This window comes from Agelaius phoeniceus, chromosome 10, assembly GCF_051311805.1.
Source record: "Agelaius phoeniceus isolate bAgePho1 chromosome 10, bAgePho1.hap1, whole genome shotgun sequence".
In the NCBI taxonomy this organism is placed as follows: Eukaryota; Metazoa; Chordata; class Aves; order Passeriformes; family Icteridae; genus Agelaius; species Agelaius phoeniceus.
Window position 1 is genome coordinate 26017727 of NC_135274.1, and position 27554 is coordinate 26045280.

The following is a 27554-nucleotide window of genomic DNA, read 5'->3' on the forward strand; positions in this document are numbered from 1 at the left end:
TTTCTTCTCTCGTTTCTTTGTTAATTGAAATCACACTTAGTTTGGCCTGGGACTCAACAGGGCATCATCCAAAACTGATAGCTCATTAAGCAGCATTCTTATGATATTCAGAAATAAAATTATAATTAATAGGAATTAGTGGGGTTTTCTTACATAGTGTCGTTACGCCTGCAATGATTTTCTCTATTTTGATAATTTTTTGGTTTCTTGGCCCAATATATAATTTTCTACAGTTTTATGCCTCCCTGGTCTCTCTGACCCAAATGTTCTGTGATTGCTAACCTGCTGTTTCCAGAGCGTGCTGGTGCTGTGGGGCTCTGCCCACTGCTGGGCACTGACTGACAGCTGGTCTGGAAAGACAGATGTCTGCTAAGGAAGGCAGAAGCCTCCCTGAAATGGAAAGTGTAAACCCCCTCCCCCCAAAATATTATATTTTTGAAATTAGGGGGCTCTGAGGAAAAGCTATGGGAATAGGAATAACAGTTCTTTATTAGGAAATTTAAAAATACAAAAGTACAAAAAAGAAAACAAACCACTGCCAGAGTGAGAGCAGGCCCTGTCCCCTGTGTGTCAGGGGGTGGCACAGCCCCATCCCATGGGGGCTCAGCCCTCCTGCAGTGCCAGCTGTGGCTCTGCTGGAGCAGGGATCCTGCACAAGGGGGGAGTTTTCCTCTGCAGCTCCAGGGCTGCTGGAGATGGGCCTGGGCTCCCTCTGGCAGTGCAGGGCAGCAGAAGCTGCTCCTCTGGCAATGCAGGGCAGCAGAAGCTGCTCCTCTGGCAATGCAGGGGGCAGAGGCTGCTGTGCTGTCCCAAACCTCAGATTGTACCCAGGTAGGAATGCTTGGCTCCTCCCTGGGCGGAGCATCTCCCCATGGGATGATGGGATTGGATCAGCCATGCAGGGACACTCACTGGCCATGGACAGGAGATAATTCATAATTAATAACCCTTTAACAGAAGAGATCTGGAGGGAGGCTTGGCTGTGGAAGGGATAAAGAAAACTGCCCAAAGAACAGCAGAGAACTGCCCCAGCTCTGACAGGTGGTAAATGGGATGCTCCCCCAGGCCCAGCTCCCAGGCTGAGCTCTGTCCCTGCTGTGTCCCCAGGGAACTGGATGCTGCTGCGGGTGCTGCCTGCGCTCTATGAGAAGCAGCCGCGGCCGATCCGCGCCCGCCTGCCCGAGCTGGTGGCGCCCATGGCCCAGCTGGACCCGCCCGAGCAGCTCCACCTCCTCAGGCTCCTGCACACCGTGGCCAGGAAGAGAGAACTGGGGGTAAGCCACGCCAGGAACATCTGCCTGCCCCTCCTTTTGGGGGGTTGGGTCTCACAGGCTCGGTGAGGGAGGAATGGCACCGTGCAGGGCTGTGCATTGTCACAGACATCTTTTATGAAAAATCCTTTCCTTAGAATTTTTTCTCCTGAGAAGCTGAGAGGCCTCAGGAACAAAATGTAAACATTGATTATCTGCTGCTGTGGAATGCAACAGGTGGGTCTGTGATTGGTCTCATGTGGTTGTTTCTAATTAATGGCCAATCACAGTCTGGCTGTTTCAGACTTACTGGTCAGTCAGGATTTTGTTATCATTCCATTCTCTCCTTTCCTTGCAAGCCTTCTGGTGAAATCCTTTCTTCTATTCTTTTAGCATAGTTTTAATATAATATATATAATAAAATAATAAATCAAGCCTTCTGAAATGTGGAGTCAGATCCTCGTCTCTTCTCTCATCCTGGGACCCCTGTGAACACCACCACAGTGCCTTCCTGTGCTAATTCCCTGTCAGTTCTCTAATTCCATCCCAAGTTCTCCACTAGATGTAAGGAGAACAGAGCAAAGACTCTGCTGGACCAAAAGGTTGGGGTTAAACCATTTGTCTCCAATGTTTTTGGCTCTTCCTCTGTCAGCTGAGTGTGGATTCCCGTCACTGTGTTTCTGTCAGTATACATGAACTGTATTAAAATCCACGTCAAGCACAATTAAGATGATTTCGGAACTGATGAGAACTGATAATCCCCAAAAGAAAGAACAGAAGAAGAGGTTGTTTTTTACCCCATGTCTGTGTCTGAATGTCTTTTCCACAAACTGCAGCAGTTTCCCTGAATCCAGGGTGCATTAGTGTGCCTGTGTACCCTGAATTAATCCCTCAGTACACAACTGCATCCTGTTTGGCAGGTGACTCTGAGGACTACACCCTCAGTCTCCCAAACATTGGGTTCTTACAAGAAATGACAACTTACCTACAGCACATTTATTATGCAGAGAGGGTCTTGCCCCCCATTTTTCCCTCTATTCCAGCTCCTGACCTTGTCACATTGTTTAGTTTCTGGTGGAACCCAAAAATTTCTGCAAGTACTTTAATTTACTGTATTATTGAGGAAGGCTGAGTCTTATGTTCTTTTAATCAATAAAATAAAGACTGGCCTGGAGCAGGGAAAATATTTAGTAAACGTGGGTTTTGGTATTTTTTTTAATTGGGCATTTCCTTACTTATTTATGCATAACTGCCATATTTTAAAGCAGAGCTTACCCTTATTCCATATGTTCAGTTGAACTTGGATTGACCTCAGTGATAGCTCCATGCAAAGGTCACCAAGGGTGGAAAACTTCTATTAACTCAGAGTCTGGTGGCTTATTTTTATCACTCTGGTGGTTGTGTCTCCTCTGGTTATATGTGTTCACAATTCAAAACAGAGATCCAATTTGTTTCTGATATTTTAACAGGTGCTGAGAGAGTGTTTGCCATTTTTATTTGCACACCTGAGGGACCCCAACCACAGCGAGGTGATTCTAAACATCCTTCTGGAAATATCCAGCTACGAACCTGCAGCCTTGGCCCCTTTTCTTCCCACACTGAGGGAAGTTGGGGAGAGTTTTCCCAGTTTGATTGGGCAGACAGCAAAAATCTTTGGAGCTGTTGGACATCTTGATGAGGTATGGTGGGAAACGAGAGGACTTGCTTGGGTTTGTGCTTGGGGTTGCTTTTATTCTCGTACAAAGTAATGCATCCACATATTTCCTATCTAGTAACCTGACTGCCCTGCCATGGAATCATGGAATGGTTTGGGTTGGGAGGGACCTTAAAGATGATCTTATTCCAGTCCTTCCCCCTTTGCAAATAATTTGGGTGTGTATTGGCTGGGCCTCATGTGTCTGAGCAGCACAGGAAGACACCATCCTCACTGTTTCTACTGATCTGGAGCTTTGCATTCATGTAAAATTAAATTTATCTCAGAAGAATCAAAACCAGATTTGGTTTGGCTTCATAAATCTTATTTCTGTTGGGTGGAAAGAGGAGCCAAAATCCCATTGGGGCCTGGGAGCCAAATGAAGTTTTTTGTTCTCTCCTTGTTTACTTCCATCCCCCAGCAAGTTTTACTTTTATAAGACCTGCAGGTGACCACATTTAATTCTGTGTTTAGTATTTGAGTGTCAGCATTTTCTAGAAACTTTATGGTTGCTAACCAGCCAATCCTCAGCTGAGCACAGCTGGGCTCAGAACTGAAGGATTTCATTTGGATTCTGTGTTTTGGGGTGTTGAACCAGCTCTCCCCATCTGGGTGTCTCTGAGGCTCCATTTCCGCTGAGTTCTGCTACTTCAAAGGGCCTGAATTTATTTATTTTGCCTTTTGTTGCTGTGATTGTTTTATACCAAACCAAGAATGAGCGAGGAACCAACTGGCCCTGTTGGATTCCATGTAGTGCTGGAAACTGCACACTGGAGTAAAGTTTACAAAGACTTGATTCAAAGAATATTTTCCCCTCGTGTTTTTAACCTGTTGGTTTACATGGCTGCACCAATCTACTGAGTGGAGCACACACAGCCTGCACTGAATAACTAATGTCCAGCCTCCCTGGAGTAAATGTTGAGGAAGCTCTCACCATGTCCTGTGCCAGGAGTCTGATTTTTTGGGAAGCTGCTGACTCAGCAGCATCCCAGCCCGTGGGGAGGACACATTTGTCATTTGTTTGCTGTGTTTGTCACTGACATCCAGGGACCCTGTGCTCCAGACTCAAAACCAGAGATAAAGACAACACACAGAGGGTGGCAGAGGTGAATGTTCCACCAGGAGATCAACGGCTCCTCTCTTGTTTTGTTCTCTAAAAGGTTAGGAAGTGTGAATAATTCTGAATTATGGGAGATCTTAGAATGGTTTGGGTTGGAAGGGATCTTGAAGCTCATCCCATTCCCCTGCCATGGGCAGGGACACTTCCACTACCCCAGGCTGCTCCAAACCCTGTCTAAGCTGGTCTGATGAAAATAATCACCTCACCTAAGAGGGGAAGGAAATGCCTCCATGGCTGATTCCTGAGCAGAGGTGAGATCATGGAATCATAAAATCTGCCAGGCTGGAAAACGCCTCCAGGACCATTGAGTCCAACCACCAACCCACGTGTGCCTCTGACGGTCCCATCTCACAGCCCCTGTGTCAGGGCCTTCCCAACCCTCCCTCATCCCTTGTCCCCTCTCCCCTGTCCTGACACGAGCGTGCCATGGATGTTCTGTCACTTCTCAGACAGGAATCGGCGTCCCCTGCCCAGCCAAGCAAAACAAGCAGGCAAGGAGACATCAATGGCAGAGCTGGGACTTTATTTGTTGATGTTTTATTTCACTGGAAGGCTTGCCTGGGGAAAAGAGGTGGCAAGGATGGAGGCTTGGCCCTGGATGGTTGGGACTGTGGATCTGAGCAGCAAATCCTTGCTGGCTCCTAGAAAAAGCCTCCTGTGCTTCCAGGGACTCCAGGAGAGAGGGGAGCTCTGGAATTGAAAGGTTGCCCCTTGTTTACACACACCACTTCTGCTGGTGTCAGCAACACTCTCAAGGGGCAAGCTGGAGTCAGAACTTGTCCCTTAACCATAAACTTGTGCAAATGAAAAACCATCTTGGGGCCCAGGGCAGTCGGACACTTTATTTTTTTCCCCTATGTTTGGAACCATCTGGGAGTTGGAGTTATTTCTGAAAGCCTTGTGATCTTTTTGTAGTCTCCTGAACCTGTTTTTAAGAAAAAAGCACAGTTTGCCACACCTCATTGCTTGTGCTTTAGCTCCTCACCTTCTGGCAGATGTAATGCCATAAAATGCAAGGGCTGCTTACGAGAAAATACACGAATACATCAAACAGGCATTGCTGAAATAACAAGAGGTTATGTGCATCCAAATAGGCTTTGTGAAACATTTTGGATTAGAACTGTGGCAGGGATAACGGCTGCTTTCATGTTGAGCTGTTTTGCTGTAATTTTGTTTTGTATAACAGTTACATATTATATTACTCAGGCGAGTTTATTGTTCTTTTACCTCACTCCAGGCGAGTAGCAGCATTTCAGCATGGCTGGAGACTCTCCAGCTGGATCAAAGTGACAGGAAAATGGTCAAAACTGCTCCCCATTTAGTCTGCTGCACAGTTTGTTTAGAAAACAAAAATGTGTTTTAAATGTTAATTGAACCTCTGTTTATCTCTTGGAGGAAGGATCGGCTTTCAAATAAATGAGTAACTGTGCACCAAAGAGTCAACCTCGTCCAAGCCATTGAGGAAAAACCTTGGTCACATCAGCCCAGCCCAGGGTGTAGCTGGAGCTTTCCCCCATATGGCTGAAGGGTGCAGTTTGTCTGATCCACTCCTGCCATTTATCTCTGTCATGGTAGAGCTGCTTTTCCTTGAATTACGTTGGTTTGCTCTTCAAAAAAAGCCTCACCCGTGATGCAGGGCCATGTCCTGCCAAAGCCTCCTGGGTATTTTTACAGCCCAGCTGGGTCTGGAATCAACCTTTCAGCAGATTTTCTCTCTGGTTAGGAGGTCCCAGAAGAGAGGAGGAAATGGGGCTGGGACCCTGCAGAGCCCAGAGCACGTGCGTGGCACATGAGCTCCCTGCTGGCCCTTGGGAAGAAGAAAGCTGTTTGTTTTTCTGCCTTTCTTTGTGTTTCAGCACAGGCTGAAATCCAAACATCTCCCAGTTCTCCATCAATCTGCTGAGGACCAAGTGGGCTTCCCTGAGTAAAAGGATTCCCCCAGTGAAGGATCTGATGGGAGTTCCTGAGTTAATTGCTGGTTTTTCCACTGCTTTTCCCACTTGGGTGTTTTTAGGACTGTGGAACCCAATCTAATTAGGACAGCTCTAACAGAGGAGCCCTAATCTGGAGATGTTTAGATCCAGGCTGGATGTTCCCCATTTCTGGAGGTGTTGGTGGGGCTTGGAGCAATCTGGAAGGTGGGACTGGGTGGTCTCTAAGGTCCCTTCTAAACCATTCTCTGGTTTTGTGAAGTAGCTGAGTCAGGCTCATCAGAGGTGAAAGGGGAGCTTGGTGCTGCTGGGGCCCTGATCACTGAGCCAGGCTGATCCACCAACCCAGAAGGATGCAGGGCCCTTAAAGAGCCTTCAGGGATCTGGCTTGGGTCTGAGGAGGAGACAAGATGTCCTGAGTTAGTCTGGGTTAGGTAACACCAAGAGGAACAAAAGTCACTTCAGTGTAACCACAAATAAGCTGTGTTTGAGGCAGCTGCCTGTGTCATGGTGGGGCAGCCACTCTTCCCCAGGGACGGTGACTCAGTCCCAGCACACAAACAAACCCCTGACAGCAGCAAACAATGAATTCGTGTGTTCAGCCCTGTTCTTATCTCCCACGCTGCCCAGGAGCGAGCCAGAACCTCCTTGCTGTATCTGGTGAACCAGCTGGCCAACATGGAGCACTCCTTTCACCACCTCCTGCTGCTGGAGATCAAGAGCCTCACCGACAGCTTCTCGAGCATCCTGGGCTCCCAGAGCAGGGACATTTACCGCATGAGCAACAGCTTCTCTGCCATCGCCAGGCTGCTGGCGCGGCAGCTCGGCGCCGACGGCGCGGCCGCCAGGTACTGCTGCTCTCTCACTGCCCCGCTCGGGCCTGCAGCTTGGCTTGCACAGTTTCCAGAGTCTGTGCTGCCCTAGTGTGCGACTCTGAGCTGCACAGAAAGTGTCAGCAGTTCCCAAGGACGCCTCTGCTTTGCGCCCAACAGGTGCAAACACTGAATTGAGGAGAGCGAACTGGGAGGGTGGGACTGCATCACCTGGAGCTGGAATTGGGCAATTAACCCCAATGTGGAAATGGACCAAAACTTGTAAAAGTGTGAAAAATCATGACTTGGGGTCCATCTTGGGTCCATCTTAGGTGGAGCCCCGGCCAGGCTCTTGTAGTGCCCAAGTTCCTTTGAAGGCGTTTTAATAATTCCGTACTTTATTCCTTTAACTCTGTCTAGCCTCTGTTCCAGGTAGCCTCTTTTCCAGGTAGCCTCTTTTGGCATCACTGTGAGGCACCAAAATTCCCATTAAATATGCTCCCATTGCCATGAAGAAAGCCATACCCCAGATAAGTAAATTTAAGCAAGCTAAAAAAACCTCAGTTAAAAATAAATCAGTGAAGTCAAGCTCACAATTATCAGTGAGTTTATTCTAGAAAATGCCCACTGAGGGTGAGGAGAACAATGGCTGGCCGAGCTCCCTGATGAAGATTTGCCCCAAAAAAAGTCTGAAAAGAATTTCTGAAGCATCCACAATGAGATGTTCTGCTTGCTCAGCTGCTTCTGGCTGTGCATCCTAAGGTTGAAGTGTTGTGGGGTTTGTCACAGTGAGGATAGGAATGTTATTTAAATACAGGGTGGCAGTCACTTCTAATTAGTGAGAGACTGAGAATTTGAGTTGTGTATCTTGCATAGGTCAGGGGGGCACACAGGAGTAGTGATTCTTTGGGAAAATGGAACAGAGGTGTCAGAAAACTCCTGACAGTGAAGGCCAGCCCTGGAGCCAGACTGGGAGCAGTGGAGCCAAAACATTGAGGTCAGTGGGGAAACAAATAATTGGTGTCCTGGAGAGAGGTAAAAATGAGAAAGGAGAGGAACCCAGACAGAGCCCCTCATCTGACTGTGAGGCTGTGAGAAATGTCCAAGCCTCACCTGGGGGCAGAACCTCAGCAGAAAGCAGCCCTTGGCATTCCCAACCCATCGTGGTCCCCCCATTTATGGTTGAAAAATTACTTTGTTAAAACACGGTGATATTCCTGTTCCTTATTATATTCTGGGCTTCACATTTATCTCTTAGAGCTGCTAAGAAAACCTAGTTAAAAACAAGGTTTTCATCAAAATCTGGCTGTTTCTAGCTGAAATTCTCTTTGTTAAGGACTGGCTGAAGAGTAGAAGCTTTATTGTCTGTGTGAGTGTGGTTACAGATGATTTTCTCTCTCTGCTCCTTGATTTTATTTATTTCTTTATTTATTTTAAATTTCATTCCCTCCCCAACCCTCTGTGCCCTCAGTATCTCTGTGAAAGATCACAGCAGAATGCTGGTTTTTCACAGTTTTTAGCTATTTGGTTTTACATTTCAGGCAGAGTATCAGCTTGATCAGACAAGGCTGAATGAGAGCTCTCTGCTGATTTAAGCAGAGCTGGTTTTGACTCGTGCTTGTGAAGTGGGACCAGTCCAGATGTGAAGGTGGAAGTGCTCTCCCAGCTCTGGAGCTGCTGCAGTCACTGAGCTAAAGAGCAGCAATCCAGAGTGGTTGTGCTGTGAAGGGAAAGAAGGATTTTAAACTGTGGGCCTGGATTATAGCCATTCCTTCCAAAACTCCTGTGTTTACATAAGGAAAAGCTGATTTTTTCAGAGCCATGGCTGGCCCGGTGTTGTTTGACACAGGGAATTTTACATGCAGGGACTGGGGAGCATAATTAAAACCAGGCCATGCCCTGCTGCTCCTTACTGTCCCAAAATTGCAAGTTATTCAGTCCCAGAGGGGCTTTTAAAGAACATATGCAGGGTTTTAATGGACTCAGCCAACCTAGAGGGGCAGTGCAGTCAATTAAAGGGGAAGAAAGCTTCCAAGTCCTTGTTCTAGGTAGGAACTGAGCTTAAGGGGCTGCACCAATGCTGCTACTCTCAGTGCTGTGGCTGCTTGGAATTGTTTGGCACTGGCACAGGAGAGATTTAGGTTAAATATGAGGAAGTTCTTTGCTCAGAGGGTGGGCAGGCCCTGGCACAGGTGCCCAGAGCAGCTGGGGCTGCCCCTGGATCCCTGGCAGTGCCCAACGCCAGGCTGGACACTGGGGCTGGGAGCACCTGGGGCAGTGGAGAGGTCCCAGTGGAAGGGGGTGGAATGGGATGATCTTTAAGGTCCCTCCAACCCAAACCAGTCTGGGATTCTGCTGACAGTTCCATGATCTTTCCTCCACCCCTTCTTCAAACTTTCTTGTCCATCCTGTTTGAGGAGGTGATTTTCTCTCCCTTAACAAACCACGAACACCTGACCCATCCTTGTGGCCTCCATGAGCACAGAGGTGAAGCCCTGGCCACAAGCCCAGGTGTATTTTCATTAGTCTCCCTTTGGGATGCTCTTTTCCCCACGGTGAGCACCCTGGTGCTGGTGTGGAGAAATGCCCTTTGTGCTAATGCATCACCTGGGCACTGGGGTGCATTTGCCCAGAGGATTTAAAGCATGAAGCCATCAGCAGCCTGGCACTATTTTTGGATGATGGTTTCCCCATGAGCTCGTGCACCTTCCTCCTCCTCCTCCTCCTCCTCCTGCAAACAGCTTTGGTGTAAACTGATCCTGCTCCAGCAGCCTCAGCAGTGCCTCTTGCCAAGGCTGCAGACAATGGTTGGTCTGAGAGGAGCTGCAAGGGGAGCCCAGCAGGAAGGGCTGCCAGGGTTTCAGTGGAGTGGGATGGAGCCCTCACTGAGGATTTTGTGCAGGTTTGTCCCTTTGGCTTCCCAAGGAGCTGATGTGGGCACAGGGCTGGTGCACAGGAGAGCTCCTGGGCACTCGGAGACCCTCTGCTTCCCACTTGGGAATCTTGGCACCAGCAGGGGCAACAGTGGGATGGTGCCTTGAGGAGCCCACCCTCCACACCCTTTTTTCTGCTCTGCATACATAAAATAGGATTCATCCATGTTTCTTTTCCAACCATAACGATTTTGTGGTTCTTTAGGAGAAGAACTTCCTTGCATTCCCTTCACAAAGGCATGGGAGCTCAGCAGGAGGAGGCTGCACAAAGAGGTGCTGTTTGAAACACCATTTTTAATCCCTAACATCACCAGGGCTCCCTGGCTGGGGTCTGTCCCTCCCAAGGCCCATCAGTCCATCAATCCCCTCTCTGTGCCTGAGGCTTTGCCCATATTTACACAGGGAACAGGAGTTTTCCTCAGAGCTCAGCTCCCACAATGGCAGCAGTGTTGGGAGCTGTGGTGGAGTGACTGCTTTCCAATAAATTAAATCTTGTCCTACATCCCCAGAAAGATTTGTTAGGAAAGGTCACATCAAGGGTCTTTATTGCAGAAGAATATTTTTCAAGTGCTCCTCAGTGTTAATATATTATGAGATCTTGCTTGAATTAAAAACAAAGCAAGACAAAACTTGCCAGCTCCCCTGAGAAATATCCTGAGCTGCCTTTATCAAAACAAGTGAAAAAGTGCATTTTGTGATGCCACATTTCTGGTTGTTTTGTAAAAACCTGGCTTTTTACAATTGGTAATGTGCAGTTTGGGGAGTTTTTAATGGGCTCCCCCACTGCGAGCGTGGCTTGTGAGACTCTGCTGCTTTGGAAGGGCTGTGTTAAACCCCTCATTTGTGGTTTTATATATCCATGGTTTACAGATTTAGCTATTCAGATGTTTGTTCATCAGGGGGAAGAAAAAGAAAATCAAACAAAGAAATAGTCAGGAGCATAACAAACTTGTTTTAGAGCTGTGGGTGGAGTTTAAAAAGTAAATAGTGTCCAATCCCCCTTGATTCTCCAAGAGATTCCTGTTTGCTCTGTGCTGCTCCATGGTTTTTGGGGCCAGTTCCTCCCTGCTGCAGGAGTGAGGGGGGAATGTTCACATCACCCCAGCAGGGCAGTGATGCTGTTGCTGTGGGTCCCTGGGAAATCCAGTCCTACAGCAGCTCCAAGGCTGTAAAATTCAAATTTCCAGCACTCAAATTTCCACACTCAAAATTCAGATTTCCAGCAAATGGCCAAATATTCAGGGGAGCTGAGTCTCTGTGCAGGCTCTGAGTGATGCAGGAACCCAGAAAAAGCCATTTCCAAAGCTGTTTGAGGGAACCCAGCACATTTCTACCAACAGTGTCTTTTCCAGCAGATTTAATTTTGTCCTGTAAGATCAACGGCCTCCCTTCAATTTATTTGAAAGTTACCTTTGAATTTTGCATTAAAATGTTGCATATTGTGGCTGCCCATCCGTGGCAGTGCCTAGGGCCAGGCTAGATAGGGTTTGGAGCAGCCTGGGACAGAGGAAGGTGTCCCTGCCCATGGATGGGCTTTAAGGTCCCTTCCAACCCACACCATTCCCTGGTTCTCTGATTCTGTGATTTTAAGACAAACATAAGAAATCCAAACCAGAACTACTTGCCCTGCAGTCCTACAAGCTCATTTTAACTATTCATTTTCTCTTTGCTGAGCTGGAGTCACATTGCTCATAATTTTTCCTGAGTTTTAAAAGGTATTTTTATTTCTCAGAGGGCAATAATTCAGTAAGAACTGCATGTACTTTGGTCAAAGCTTTAAAACCACAGAATTCTATAAAGTCTGCAACTAACTTGACTTTTGCCTTGTGAAAATAATGCAATAAGTCAGTGTTTAGCAATTTCAAGAGAATTATTTGAGTTCAGATGAAAAACTTTTAACTGCCAGGGACAGAGTTGTGATTTGCTGCTGCTTGGCGCTTTCCAGGCCAGGGTTGTCAGAGATGTTCAATGCTTCTGATCCACCAGAGATGTTGATCTAGAAGATGTTCCTGAAAATAACCTCAGGGAATCTCTGTTTAAACATAATTATTTTACCAGATCCAAACCACAAGTCCCAGGCACAGACACAGCATCAGCACAATGAACAGAGTGTGCCAGAGTTAAACCTCTGCTTTGTGCTTTCTCAGGATGGAAAAGGACCCTGAGGCAGAATGTCCTGTACCACTGGATGATTTAAAATCTGTCGTGAACGGCAGTGAAGAAGATGAAAAGCTGCAAGTTAAAATCCAGGCTTTTGAAGAGAAAATAAATGTGGACAACAGCACCCCCGGCTCAGTGAGGAGATACAGCCTGGGCCAGGTCTCTAAAGAAGAAAGGAAGGATATGAGGTTTAACAGGTATGGCTCTGGAAAATGTGTGAGGGGTTTAGGGAGATCAGGTCTGTCATAAAACTTTATCCAAACACGGAGGGTTTGGTCTGCTCATGGAATACCCACAGGCAGCATAAACCTGAATTTAACCAGCTTTTGCATCCATCAACTTAAGGGCTGGATGAAATCTTTCTAAATCCCAGAACCCCAGAATGGTTTGGGTTGGGAGGGCCTCAAAGCCCATCCAGTGCCACCATGGGCAGGGACACCTCCCACTGTCCCCTCCAAGCCCATCCAGCCTGGCCTTGGGCACTGCCAGGGATCCAGGGGCAGCCACAGCTGCTCTGGGAAACCCAGTTAATCTTTTCTGTTCCCTAAAGCAGCAAAAAAGGGCAAGAAAAAAAAGAAGCCCTGCATTGAAATATCACGGACAGGAAGGCCCTGAGAGCTTTCCTCAGGGTGTTATCACTAACAGTATTTATCAGTGACAGCTGTGTGGGGCTGTCCCTGCTCCACAGCCCCACACAGAGCTCTTCCTGCTCCAGGATTTGCCCTCTCAGCCACTTCTGCTCTCTTTGCTCCCCTCCATCCCAGCAGGGACGCAGGGCAGGAAGGGCTGGAGGCAGGGTCCTGGTTCAGTGAAATTACTGCTTCCCTTTTTTATGGTGAGATTGGTACCTCAGCCACACCACCCCAGGGCTCCAGGATCCTTGCAGAGGGGCTGCCTCACTCCCCCATGGCAGATGCTGGGATATGTGCATATCATTTGGATGTTGTTCCATTTCATTTGCTTACTAAAGCTGGGGCTTGAGCCTGGCTTAGGAAATGCAGATTTCCCAGCAGGTTCCTGCCCCTGCCTTGGTGAGCCCACGTTGGGCTCTCTGAGGCAGCTGCACAGGGCACGTTTTGGGGGGATTTTTGTGCCCTGCCTCTGTTCCAAACCCTTTTTCCTTTCCTCCCTGCAGGTCCAAGAGCCTGGCCCTGCACACACTCAGGGTGAAGGGGCTGAGCTCAGAGGGAGGGACAGACGAGGACGGTGGGGACATCCCTGCTGGCATCTCCTTCTCCGAGCTGTGCCTCAGCCAGGAGCACCAGCAGGAGCCTTTTGGGGTGCAGCCTGGGGCAGGGCACCTGGGGAGCTGCCTGCTTTCACACCAGAGTGCTGATCACCCCCAGGCAGGCAGCCTGCCAGAGCTGGCCCCAGAACAGGCCCTGGAGGGAAGGGCAGAGGCAGCCACGGGCCCTGTGGAGCACCAGGACAAGCTGTACCTGCACCTGAAGGAGAACCTGGGCAAGGTCAAGGAGTTTGTGATGGAGATGGGGAGGAGGATTCCCATCCCTGAGCAGTGTGTGATCGAAGGTAAGCAGATTGAGCCCCCCAAGGGCTTCTGTACCCACCCAAACCCCCCTCAGGGCCCAAAGGGGAGCAGAGACCCCCAGCACAGGCAGGGAGGAACATCAGCTGGAGAAAACAGCATTTCCCAAACGGAATCTTTTAAACCCTTCCAGGATCCATTTCCTCCAGGGACACATCCCGTGCCTCTCCCAGACTCCCACAAAGGCTCAGGTGAACATTTCCCTCTGGATGTGGTGGGGAGTGAGCCCTGAGGGTGGCAGAGCCTCTGGGAACAAGGCAGGGCAGGAAGGGACATTGCCAGCTCCAGGCTGGAGCTGCGGGGCCGGCTGGGATGTCAGGGATTGATGTGTGCTGCACAGCCCACGTGCCATGGGCCCCGTGCTGGTCTGTGAGGCTCCTGCTGGGTTGGTTTGGGCAAGTCTGGGCCTCCTTCCTCATGATCAGCTGGACTGGGCCAACAAAGGGCAGGACCCTCAGGGCAGCACATTCCAACCACAGAACTCCCGAAGGGCACAGCGGGGTGAGATCCCCATGGGCTGGGTTGGGCTGGATCCCATCTCACCAATGCCTGGGCTGCTTTCATGTTTGCTGCTTTCATCCCTGGTGGGTCTGTGATCTGCTCCTCTTTGAAGTGAATGCTTTGGGTTGGGTTGGGTTGGGTTGGGTTGGGTTGGGTTGGGTTGGGTTGGGTTGGGTTGGGTTGGGTTGGGTTGGGAGCCTCCTCCTTTATTCCCTTTGAGGTGAATTTGGGTGCATCCAACCCCCTCAGTGGTGGCCATGAGCTGTTCACAGCCCAACCCTTCCATGGGCCACGTTGATCCCAAAGAGCAGCTGCCTCAATCAATTAAATTAAATTTAATAAATTAAATTTCCAGTCACTTCAAACATCACCTTCTAATACAGCATCACTTCAGCTCCAACAAGCATCAACCAAAGTTGATAAAAGATTTATTTCTTTCTTTTCTGAGTGGTTAAGAAGTGGAAAAGCAGTTTCCACTCATAAAAGGGATATAATTCTTTTTCTCTATATATATTTTAAAAGCTTATGCTTCTGAAGAGTTTCCTAAATACTTTAAATTCCAGGGTTAGTAGTTGAAATAGTTATCTGGTAGAATTAAGGACAAAACTTGTGTTGCATAAAATTCCAGTGAAAACATGAGAGTGAACAATGTGGTTTTTGAAGTGCTGAGTGCTCTGACCCCACATTAATGAAATCCCATATATTGAATATTTTTTAATGTATTGCTCAGTTTCCTTTCTGCAATACCTCTTATGATACATCCTAGGCATGTGACTATTTCTAAATTCATTCAAACTATTGTAATTTCCTGAAAATCCTCAACCAGCATTCCTAGGGAAATTCCTTGAGCAGGGACATATGTGCAGAGCAGAGATTTATGGGACTCGCTCTAAATCTGTTGAAGAAATGCAGCCCTGCTCATTCCACAGGGGACAGCTCTGTTAATATTTCAGATATTGCATAAAGCTCTCCAAAAACCTGCAGTTATTGCACTTCAGAGATCCCCAAACTCTAACAGGGCCCACTCAAAGGCGTGTTTTACATTTCACCAACGTGTTTAGCAGAAAAAAAAACCACAAGATTAGAAAACATTAATAAATATAGTTGGCTGATTTTATGTAGGCTGTGGGGGAGTCTGAACTGGAAATTTAATGTGTGAGACATGGAAGATATGAAAAGATAAGAACCCCAGAGCAGCCCCTCATGACACAGAGCATTTGAAGGAAATAGTGGCAGAATGTGTTGCAAGAGTGCACATTTCCCAACCTTTCCTTTCCCTGCTCAGGCCTTTCCTGGGATTTCAAGTGGCAGCTCTGGGGGGTCAGCAGGGTGTTAATAAAGAAGAATTTAGAAGAATTTCCAAGGGGTGATGGACCAAATTCTGCTCTCCTGACCAGAGTTCCACCCCTGCTGGCATCTCTGCTGCTGGTGGTGTCTGACCTGGGGCAGCCTGTCTGGGAATGGGGAGAGTTCCTCATTCCTAACCCCAGACTGGGGCTCCTCCAGATTGGGGTGTGCTGGTGAGGACAGAACCTTGGGAATGTCCCAATTTTCCTGCAGGACCCTCAGATCTGGGCAGTAGTGACACAGTGGAAGGTGTCCCTGCCAGGAGCTGGAGGGGCTCCAAGGTCCCTTCCAACCCAAACCATTGTGGGACTGCCTGCATTAATTAGAGCCTCAATTTGGAGCATAAAGGATGAGAGTGGCTGCAGGAGTGTGAGGAAAATCAGAGACCTCCATGTGGAGATAAATGGCCTCTGCAGCCTGGAGAAGAGATTTGCAACATCACCAGTGACTGGGAGGATTAACTGAGTGTCTGCCCCCATCCAGGCACTGGAGAACATGCCGTGAAGTTGTCAGAGGCAAGCTCAAAACACGCAGAATAGGCACCTCTGCTCTGCTAAATTGTCTGTGATTTGCAAATTGGCTTTTTTGCTCTTGAGTCAGATGTTTGCTGTGTAGGTCTTACCCCTCACGGAGTATTTTTGCTTTACAGGGTGTGATTTGCAGGCTCCTTGTTGACTTCCAAGCTCATTCAATTTATATTCCCTGTCCAAATGGATGCAATATTACCTGCAGTGTCAGATTTTACAGCTGGGAAGGGCTGCAGGTTAAGAAGTGTCAGGGTGGATCCATGAACTGTCTGTGCCAGTTTGAAGATGCCTCCTACAGACCTTGAAAAATTGCCATGTCAGCCGTGTTGTTTAATATTTACTGGTTTTGGCTGGCTGTGCCTTGGGGAGAGCTGTGAATTGGGTGATGATCCTACAGCAGGAGCAGTGCTAGCACTGGGCTGTTGGCCAGAAGGTTTTATCCTAAAGGAAAGGTTTAAGCTGGGGGTGTTTCACAGAGCAGACAAGCTGCAACACCAGGCTCATGTGCATAAGGGATTTTTTTGGAATAACACTGCAGTCAGAGAGGGGATTTGAGCTGGGGCAGAAAGAAGGAACCCAAACCCTCAAAAAAGCCATTTATTGGTTCAGTTCCTGCTTAGCCTGGAGCCTTGAGCCCTGACCCACATCTCTGACATACCTGATGCAATTTGAGGCATTTTTTAATGTTATGTTCATCACTTAAAGCTTCTTAATCCTGGGGATCTTTTCCTCAAAAGAAGAGAAAAAAAACAGGCCACCATATTTGTCAGGCTCTTCAGTTTTCATGGAGTTCAGCAGTGTTTTCCTCAGCCCATATTTTCTGGGATGGGTTGGGATGCTGTATTCTCCTGGTGGATCAGGATTTCTGATCAGGATTTGCGATCTGCTCTCCTTGTTCCCCACCCCTGCCAGGACAGTGCCTCAGAGCCATGGCCCTGTGCACCCTGCCCTTGGAATGGGTGCAGCCATTCCCAGGCAGGACCTGCACAGCTGCTGGGTTTGGGGATAGCAAGGACAGGCCCTTGTGTTCTGCTCTAGTTCTGCTCCATTTTTAGGTAATTTGGATAAAAAAGCTGCCATTAATGCCCAGAGCTTTGAATGTCAGGTGAGCTGCTGGAAGGAGAGCATCTGATGATATCTGTGTGTCAAGGATGCTGGAGGATTTGCCATCTCCAGGCTCCTTCTGAAAGGACAGAGCCCTCGGACACCATGGAATCATTTCCCCTTGCTCACTGAGGCCAGGTCAGCAACACCCATGGAAAAACATGGGAACCATTTTGCAGCAGTCCCTGCTGGCTGCTGGTGCCATGCAGGAGGAAATCCATCCATGAGCATTCCCTGGGAGCCCTGGCAGAGGGGGAGGCTGCAGGGGGAGCAGGTTGCAGCCTGCTGGCCCCCAATGTGGTTGTTATTATGTTTTATGTGGTACTGAGGGCTAATGGGGACCAGATGCCGGCGTGGATGGAAGAGCTCATTGCTCCCCTGCAGTGCTCAGCCCTGCTCAGCCCTGGTGGATTCCAGCATTCCATCAGCAGCCCCTGATTGGGAACAGATGGGCCTCGGGTCCTGCAGGGGGATCACAGAGTGGGCAGGCTTGGGAGAGCCTTCCCAGGGAGCTGCCCTGTGAGCATCAGCTGGCATCGCATCGGCACGGCTGGCATTCCCAGTGCCCCAGGGGCCAGGGAGGCAGGGCATGGCCAGTCTGCAACTGCTGGGCATGGCCAGTGTGCCACCGCTGGGCATGGCCATTGTGCCACCGCTGGGGATGGCCATTGTGCCACCGCTGGGGATGGCAGTGCCACCACTGGGGATGGCCATTGTGCCACCACTGGGGATGGCAATGGCACCGCTGGGGATGGCCACAGCTCAGGATGGCAGTGCCACCACTGGGGATGGCCATTGTGCCACTGCTGGGGATGGCAGTGCCACCGCTGGGGATGGCCACAGCTCAGGATGGCAGTGCCACCGCTGGGGATGGCCATTGTGCCACCGCTGGGGATGGCAGTGCCACCGCTGGGGATGGCCATTGTGCCACCACTGGGGATGGCCATTGTGCAACTGCTGGGGATGGCCACAGCTTAGGGTGGCAGTGCCACTGCTGGGGATGGCCATTGTACAGCTGCTGGGGATGGCAGTGCCACTGCTGGGGATGGCAGTGTCACTGCTGGGGATGGCCACCACTGGGGATGGCAATGGCACCGCTGGGGATGGCAATGCCACAGCTTAGGATGGCAGTGTCACTGCTGGGGATGGCAATGCCACCACTCAGGATGGCCACACCTCGGGATGGCAGTGCCACAGCTCAGGATGGCAGTGTCATTGCTGGGGATGGCAGTGCCACCACTAGGGATGGCCACAGCTCAGGATGGCAGTGCCACCACTAGGGATGGCCATTGTGCCACTGCTGGGGATGGCAATTCCACCACTCAGGATGGCCACAGCTCAGGATGGCAATGCCATAGCTCAGGATGGCAGTGTCACTGCTGGGGATGGCAGTGCCATAGCTCAGGATGGCAGTGTCACTGCTGGGGATGGCAGTGCCACAGCTCAGGATGGCCACACCTCGGGATGGGAGTGCCACAGCTCAGGATGGCAGTGTCACTGCTGGGGATGGCAATGCCATAGCTCAGGATGGCAGTGTCACTGCTGGGGATGGCAGTGCCACAGCTCAGGATGGCCGTGGTGCTCCTGGTGATCCACGTTGTCAGACCAAGGAGAGATTCCCAGCGCCACAGCAGAGTGTTGGGGATGTGACCAGCTGTCCCCTGGCTGCCCTCACACATGTGTGGCACATCCTGGGGGCCTCACAGCTGCCCTCAGAACAGGCTGCTCTCTAGGTGGGCTTCACCTGGCAGCTGGGACGCTCCTGTGGGTGGTGGCATCAATCAGAGGGCTTGGACTTGGACGGGGCTTGGAGCAACCTGGTCTAGGGGAAGGAAGGGGAGGTAGAACAAGAGCTTTAAGGCCCTTCCAACCCCATCTGTGATTCTGGGATGATTTTATGGCTTCTGAGCTCCTGGACTTGCCCCTTGGATGTGGAGTCTGTGCTGAGTGCCTCGTTGTTGGTGTCCACCCCCATTACAGCCCTGCCTTCTCTTGATGTTGGTGTAACTCACACCTTGGACTGAGTTATGCCCTGCACACAAAGTTAGTGTGTTAAAAACAATATAAAGCAGCACTTCTTGAAGCTGCTTGCTTTAAAAATTGCCCTCTCCTCCTATAAATGTATTTATTGTTTGCATACTTTTTGCAACCCAAACTGAAGAGGTCAGGCAAAGGAAACTGAGGAAGCTGAAAAAGCTTAAACCCAAAGTTTAAAAAGTTGCATCCATTTCTTATTGGTTCCATGTTTATGCATGGGTTTGATTCTATTCAGGAAATTTATGAGCATACTTTTACTCTTATTAACAGATTTCATTTAATAGTAAAGGATCACCAATGTAAATCAAATAACACATTAATTGTTCCCAGAGCCAGTGACTCTGTACCCTCCTGGTTCAGCCCAGCATGTGAAGCTGGAATAGGTAACAATTAACAGCTCTGCTGACATTCTTCTGGTTATATTTTGTTCCCTTTCCCCAGGCACAACCACTCAGTTGTGAACTTTAAAATTGCAACATATATTCCCTTGTTTCCTGTAGGAGGAAGGAGCTGTTGCTTATTCCCTTGCTGGAAGGCAGAGACGCGCCAAGAGCTGGGCTGAGAAATGTTCCTTGGCTGAGGAACCTTGCCTTGGGGTCTTGACCAGCCTTCTGGGGCACTTGGTGACTCCGTGGGTGGGTTGGTGCCTCGTGGTGCTCTTCACGTGTTCTCGTGTCTCAAAATCCTTTCCTTGTGCTGCTTGGACTCTCCTGCCAAGGCTGGGGAAGGAGGAGAGCCTGGCAGATAATGAAAGGACAGGAGAAGATGGTCTTAAACTGCCAGAGGGCAGGGATGGATGGGAGGCTGGGGAGGAATTCCTGGCTGGGAGGGGCTGGGATGGGATTCCCAGAGCAGCTGGGGCTGCCCCTGGATCCCTGGCAGTGCCCAGGATCAGGCTGGACACTGGGGCTGGAGCAGCCTGGGCTGGTAGAAGGTGTCCCTGCCCTGGCAGGGCTGAAATGAGATGATATTTAAGGTCCTTTCCAACCCAAGGCGCTCCACAATTCCGTGGTTCTGCTGAAGTGGAATAACTGATATTCCCTGTCAGAGGTGGATCCCGGTGGCTCATCAGGAGCTGCTGAAAGCTGCACGTAGCAAATGTGGGCTGCTGCTCAGCCAGTGCCAAACCAGCACTTCAAACAGAGCAGGGCAGCCCTGAGGAGCTGCTCAGCTCATTCCAGAGCCTGGGAGATCATCTGGGAAGGAGCTTTCTGCAGTGGTAGTGACAAATGAGGGCTGCAGTTTTCCAGGAACTTGGTGCTCAGGCAGCCAGGGCTGTGCTCTGGAGCTGCCGTTGATTTTGGCACATGTCCTTGGCCTCCGTGTGCTCCTCAGTGCCACCACAAACCCTTGCTAAGCGCTTCCTCAGGAGCCTCTCCACAGATCCTCTGCCATTTTTATCAGCGTTCAGGAATGTCCTTCCCAGCCCCCCAAGCAGGTCCTCCCTGGGTGCCTTCTCCCATCAGGGGCTGCAGCCCTGCCCCTTCTCCCTGCTCCCAGGATTTCTGTCAGTCCCTGTGTTTGGAACTGGGGGAGTAATGGCTGTGTTCCAGGCAAGAGGAAGGACAAGCTGCCTGCTCCTCTTCACCTTCCTCTTCACGTGCTTTGGGGTCATTTTTAGCTAAGAGTCATTTCCCATCTTGAAACGTCAACTTTCCACACACCTGGCCCCAGGCCAAGCCCGATTTCTGCTTGAGTGCATGAGTGAAGGTTATTTCAGCATCTGTGAGGGGTCTGCAGTTTGGAGGAGCATCTGTCAGCAGCCTCCCTGGAAATGTCATTGTGTGCTTTCATGTGCCCCAGGATCCAGGATGGCTCTCATTAACCCCTTTGGCTTCCCCAACCCCTCTGTTGCAGTGAACATGAGCACTGGCAGGTTTGGGTGAGAACTGGCAGGTCTGGGTAATGAAACTCAAGTTTTCCCCATAGCCAGCAATCCAAGTGAGTGCATTTTATGCCATGCTCCCAGAGAAGGGGGTTCATGCCCCGTTTTTCCCTGCTGGGGGGTGTTGCTCATGGGCCAGCCATGCAGGGATGTGAGTCAGCCCCTTGATGTCCTGGTGAGTCACCGTGGGGAGAAGGGGAAGGAAGAAAATGCTCAAAGAAAATCTCCTGGCTGAAAAAATGAGCTGAGACTTTGGAGAAAATGTGAGTAAGCAGAGATGGTTTCTGGATCTGCTGACAAGAGCAGGGGCAGCCTGTGTGTCCACAACAGATGGGCTTGAAATGCTTGGGTTTAACATTTTCCATCTAATCAAGATGTGAATGCATAGGAGGGAAATGTAATAAATTCAGTGTTTTGTGTAAAGGTGTCACATGTGAGGAATGAGTTTACCAGAGCTACAAAAGAATGCCTTGCCAGGACAAAGTGTCGGTGTCACAGATTGTCCCTGAAAATGCAGAAAATCTCAAAGTGGGGTGTTGGAACCTGCCAGAAATGCTGCAGAGAGGCCAGGTGGCTGTGAGGCTGGGAGCAAACCCCAGAAGCTGGCAAGGGGAAACCATTTTATCATCCTCAGACAAAGCTGTTTGGGTTTGCTGAGGAAATGGTTTCATATGGACAGAGGGCAGGGATGGGTGGGATATTGGGAATTAGGAATTCTTCCCTGTCAGGGTGGGCAGGCCCTGGCACAGCTGGGGCTGCCCCTGGATCCCTGGCAGTGCCCAGGGCCAGGCTGGACACTGGGGCTGGGAGCACCTGGGACAGTGGGAGGTGTCCCTGCCATGGCTGGGGTGGGGCTGGGTGGGATTTAGGGTCTTTCCAACCCAAACCATTCCATGATCTATAATATTTAGCAAAAGCAGAATTTTGCATCTCAATTTCCAGTTCAAACCTTCACCTCAGCAGGGATCCCACAGATGTCAGCCCCACCTGGCTGGGCCCTGCCAGGGCAGGGGTTTCCCAACGAGCTGTTTAAATAGGAAAAGGGAGACACAGTTTGGATGGACCTGCTGGTTTGGTACCCCAAACACGTGAGAAAGCACAAGGACTATGAACAGCCTGGCTGGGCTGTGCTGTCCCTCCTGCATTTGGCAGTAAAGGGTTACAGGGTAAGATCTGAAGCACTGAACACTGAATTTCTCTCCTTCTTTAAGGGTGCAGACACATCAGTGCCCTGCTGGCTGCAGGAGTGCCCCAAATCCTGAGTGGAATGTTTTCCCCCGTGGCTCTGGCACCCCAGCACGGGCACTGAGCTTTTTCTCTGCTTTGTAGCTGGTTTTTACCTGCCATGTTTGCCTTTGCAGATACTGGTCAAAGCTGTGTGGCAAAGCTGTTCTTCAGCTGTCCCCTGAAGGGCCACTACTGCCTGTACAGCAAATCCAGCTTCACCCTGGTGAGCCAGCAGCCTCCCCTCTGGATCCACATCATGTTCCTGTTCCAGCAGGTGAGGCCCACACCAGCCAGGGCCCCTCTGGGCTGCTCCTGTGCCACTTGGACAAGAATGTTTCATGGTTAAACTCATTAAATGCACCCCTAATTCACAGCCATTTGTGACCCTTGTGGTCCCTCAGGAACTCGTCCCACTGGGCTGAAGTTGTTTTGTGCTGTAGAAGTTTTTCTATTTCTGTTAAATAGCCCAAATTCAAACTGGCTGGGGAGATTACAAAGTCTGGGGATAAAAAAGTGGGACCAAAGCATATTGTTCTTATTCAGGCAGAACTCCCAGGTGCCTGGGAAGCAGCCAGGAGCTGGCAGTGGATTTTAGGGGAGCAGCCCCAACCCCAAGGCTGCAGGAGGAGGTTGGAGGGGCAGAACCCACTGGGGTTTTACTGCAGAGGTTTGGACTGAGCAGGATTTGTAAATCAGCTCAGTGCTGTTCTACCACCCCTCAGGTGATTTTCCTGTGTTTAATATTGATTCCAAGAACAGCCCAGTACTTGCACGTGTGTGGAATTTCCTAACAGGTCACAAATAGTGTGAAACTAAGAGAGAGCCCTACATTCACACTTCAAGGTGCAACAGGTGGGGTTTGAGCTGAAATACAATGTTCAGTTTCTTAACACACACAGAGCCTTTCACTGAGGTTCATCCTATCCTCAGGCAGCCTTGGGAGCCCCCAGGATTCATCCAAAATTAACACAGTGAGGGATGCTGTGGATGGAACAGCCTGAATTGCTCTGCCCTGGGTGTTTTCCTAGAAATAAATACTTTTCAAGAACACTGGTCAGTTCATTTAAAAAATAATAATGGAGAGTTCTACTGTGTTTCATTCTCAGCACGGGCTGCAGGAGTTTCAGCACCTGGGCAGGACAGGTGACACCTTGCTGGGGGCTGCTGTCCCCCAGAGCTCCCTGGGCCACAGCACAGTGAGTGACCCAGCAGCCCTGCCCTCACAGCTGCCCTGTGGCTGGCAACACTTGTGCCTCTCCTCCATCTCCTCCGTGATCTTTTAATTAAAGCATGCAGTTACACGCAGGAGCCAAGATGGGAGTGCACAACAAATCTGATTTTCCATACTGCAAATATTCGATTTCACAATATGGGCAATGTCCTTCAAACGTGGGATTCCTGGATGGACTTTCTGTCTCCTCTCTCTGAGCAAACCCATCCAGCCTAATCCTGCTGTCCTGCACTAATAATTTCCCAATTTCTATCCAAGAGTTTTGAAACACAGTAGAACTCTCCATTATTATTTTTTAAATGAACTGACCAGTGTTCTTGAAAAGTATTTATTTCTAGGAAAACACCCAGGGCAGAGCAATTCAGGCTGTTCCATCCATAGCATCCCTCACTGTGTTAATTTTGGATGAATCCTGGGGGCTCCCAAGGCTGCCTGAGGATGGGATGAACCTCAGTGAAAGGCTCTGTGTGTGTTAAGAAACTGAACATTGTATTTCAGCTCAAACCCCACCTGTTGCACCTTGAAGTGTGAATGTAGGGCTCTCTCTTAGTTTCACACTATTTGTGACCTGTTAGGAAATTCCACACACGTGCAAGTACTGGGCTGTTCTTGGAATCAATATTAAACAGAGAGCCCTGTGGAGCTCTCCCTCCTGTGCTTCATCCCACCCTCTGGCCAGGGCACTCTCAGGCTCTGCTCAAGGACTGGGACCTGGGGAGCTCCAAACAGACCCTGCAGGGGTGGGAGGCACCCCCTCCCTCTGCCTGGAAATGCCAGGTTTGCCCAGGGGGATGCAGCTCCCCCAGGTCTCTGTGTGTGGTTCACACAGAGGGGCCAGGGCTGCTGCCTGGTGATAAATTCACATTTCAATACAGAACCGGGTCGTGTAGTGGCCATTGAAGGGGAATCTTCATTCCTCAGAGCTGTGGGATGTGCAATAAGCTTCAGAAAGCCCAGAGGAACTGAGGTGTTTGGTGTTTATCCAGTTGTGAGTCCATGGACCCATCAGAATTGCCCAGGCCTCACCCCTGGTTCTCCTGGCTGTCCCACTGTGAGCACAAGATGCTCTTTGGTAACACCTGAGTGAAAAAACACCTGAAATCATCCCCAATGTTTCCTGCAGAGCCTGTTTGCAGAACCTTTGTCCACCCAAAGCAGCTCTGTGCAAGTCCTCAAGGCGCTGTGGGAGAAGACACAGCTCAAGGGCACACACAGCTTTGAGGCTGCCATGATCCAGTCCACCTTCCCTCACCAGAAGGTAAGGGATCGCTTTCCTCGCTGGTTAAAAGAGCAGGAGGACTTGGCCCTGCACTTTGGAGCCTTTTCTGTGTTCAGGGGTGTTTTGTGCTGAGCTTTGGAAGGTGTCCAGGCTGGTTCCCCATCCCTGAAGTGACCCATGGCATGAAGAGCAGGGATGCTGCACGTGGGTTTGGTCCTGCTCTCAGTCTGGAGCTCCAGGCTCAGCTCAGCTGCTGCTGTGGGGTGTTGGGCAGCCCTTGGAAGTTCCCCCATCTACACACAGCCCTGGATTTTATGGAGTTATGTGTCTGCACATGTGCCATTAGTTACCCCCACCAGCTGAAGGGATTGCAGCCCAAAGCTCTTTTCTGTCTCCAGGATTTCAGTGAATGCTCTTTCCAAGCTATTCATCAGCTGCTTGGAAAAGGCCACTGTAGGATTGGAAAACAAATATCTATTTATTCCTGAGCATCTCCATGCAGCTCATTTGGATGAAATGAGTTGTCAAACATGATTTTACAACACTCTCTCAGAATATTGTGGGCATGAAGATGTCTGGTGGAATAGGATTAAATTACCAAGACTATGGCTGATTTAAAACCACAGTTTTGTTGGGAACACCTTCTGAACTCCCAGGGTGATGTGGTGAAGGAGTGGGAGCTCTTGCTGGGGCTCAGAGGAGTGGGGCAGCCCCACATCTGAGAGCAGCTTTGGGGCCAGATTTACTCAGGCACAGAGGAGCTGTGCTAAGGATCTGAGCTGCTGTTGAATCCAAGCCTGGCTCATGCAGAGGCTTTAGAGCAGCTTTGCTGCTCAGCATGGCTTTGACTTGCTTGGACTCAGATGCTTGCTAGTTCTTATCCATGTCACAGTCTCACCAACCCTGAGTTCTGCAGCACTTCATTCTAACAGGCTAAAAATGGAGCCCCATCTCTCTCTCTCTCTCTGCAAGGCCTTTTAAGGATAAACTGTCCAATTAAGAAATGACACCTCAATTATTTTTACTTTTAACCCAAAACCAACCACCCTGCTGGCAATGGGGACTTTTTGTCCAATTACACAAAACCACCCAAACCCAGGAAGAAGAAGGTGGAGAAGAAGGACCAGCCTCTGCCCTAAAACCTCCATCTTGCTTTATGTATATTACTGTGTTCTAAACCCTTAAACTCTGGGTTTCCCACCCTGTGCTATCACACATTTCTATTCAAACTCCACACCCACCATCCCAGTTCTATCATTCCATTCTGGAAGCTTCTCCACAGCCCCAGGCCAGTGCAGTGTTCTCTCAGGGGTCAGTGCCTGGCAGCACAGAAAGTCTGAAATTCCCAGTGACCAGGGCTCCAACCCCTGAGAGTTCCCAGAGCAGCAGAGCTGGGAGGGGATCCTGAGATCCAGCAGGGTCTGGAGCAGGGAGCAGCCCTGAGGCTGAGGACAGAGGGGCAGCTGGAACCCCCTGAGCTGCTCTGGCTCTGCAGGTCCCCTCCTGGGCTCTGCTCTTTGCTGCTGCATTGACTTTCTGGATTGCTTTTGTTTATTAACACAGAACCAGAGCTTGTTCTGGTTTTGTTTACTACTAAGAGCCCAAGTTTGTCTCTAGTGCAATTCCCATTCAGTTTTCTGGGAATGAGGACAAGGACTGCCATAAGGAAGGTTTTCTTTAGCTTTTGCAATTCCAAAAAATCTGCCTGGAACATTCCCTGCGTGACCTAGTCCTTACTTTCCTCAGCTTCTGTCATAATTGCAATTTGTCATCTCAGAAGTTCTTCTCACTGCTAACAGGACTTAGTGAATTATTGTGCATTATTGTGAATTATTGGACAAAATTATTGTATTTTTTGGTGTTATTCCCAGGAAGCAAAATTCTGGGGGTGTGGCTGCTTCATTAAGTGCAGCACTTCTAATTTTCAATAGCTTGAAGTGTGTTGATGCAAATGCAGCATCAACATTGGCTGCTATATTTGAGACTAAGCTTATGCATTGTGTTCTAGCAGAGTCTGAAATGCTTTTTCAGGGTGGGATGGGATATTGGGAAGGAATTCCTGGCTGGGAGGGTGGGCAGGCCCTGGCACAGGTGCCCAGAGCAGCTGTGGCTGCCCCTGGATCCCTGGCAGTGCCCAAGGCCAGGCTGGACACTGGGGCTGGAGCACCTGGGACAGTGGAAGGTGATAATTTTTTTCCAATATGGATTCTAAAGCATTTTTCAAACCTGGAGGGTCATGTATGACATCAGTGCTTCACTCCAGACTGAATTCTGAGAAATGCCTTCAGCTGTGGTGATCCCTGGAGCTGCACTGAGGGCCTGGCTCACACAGAGCTCGCTGTGTTCCACTGGGCAGCCTCTCCATGCCACAGAAAACATTGATTTACCCATTCAGCAGGGCTCGAGGTGTGCCAGGAGCAGAGCACTTCCAGATGTGGCTCCTCCCAGGCTCCCTGGGCTGTGCAGAGCCCTGAGTGTGCCCAGCCCAGGGAGCTGCTGAGCCCTCCTGGCTCCTCTGTGCCAGCCCTGAGCTGCTGGCTGCTTCACTGGCCCCATGTGATGCCCTCGGGGATCCCTTTGCTGCTTTAAGAGCACAGTTAACATTCTGGGGCCGTGGGTGGCTCCGTTCTCCCCTCTCCTTTCTGTTCTGTGGCAGAAGGAAGGGCCACCTTGGCCCCAAGGGCTCTCTGAGCCTTTCGGGCTGATGGAGCACAGGGATGAGATAAATCTCTCCTCTCCAAGTAGGGTTTTCCCTCCTGAAACAAGTGGCTCCTTGCAGGTTATTTAAAGTGTGCTGGAGTGCAGAGTGGAGCAGGCAGGTTTCTGCACTGATATTTCAGTGGGATTTGCTCTCTTGCAGGCCGGAGTTGCCTCATGGCAGCCACCACCAGATTTTTCACGAGATGGGGAAGCTCCTGGGCTTTTTGTCAGCCTTGTCCCTGTGTGCTTGTCTGTCCTGCCCAGCTCAGTGCCCAGCTCAGTGCCCATTCCTGCCCAGCTCAGTGCCCTGGCCCCTTGTCCCTCTGCAGGA

At 49.9% G+C, this 27554-nt stretch overlaps 1 protein-coding gene across 2 annotated transcripts in view; it reads left to right on the forward strand.

Annotated features, from left to right (window-relative positions):
• The window catches only part of VEPH1 (ventricular zone expressed PH domain containing 1), a 58869-nt gene that overhangs the window by 23221 nt on the left and 8094 nt on the right, over window positions 1–27554 (forward strand). For both annotated transcript variants that reach the window (XM_077184235.1, XM_054639515.2), the window contains 7 exons: window positions 1108–1274; window positions 2720–2929; window positions 6625–6842; window positions 11887–12096; window positions 13035–13429; window positions 22208–22347; window positions 24428–24562. In XM_077184235.1, coding sequence (XP_077040350.1) covers window positions 1108–1274; window positions 2720–2929; window positions 6625–6842; window positions 11887–12096; window positions 13035–13429; window positions 22208–22347; window positions 24428–24562 — 1475 coding nt within the window. The remainder of the gene's footprint in view (window positions 1–1107; window positions 1275–2719; window positions 2930–6624; window positions 6843–11886; window positions 12097–13034; window positions 13430–22207; window positions 22348–24427; window positions 24563–27554) is intronic.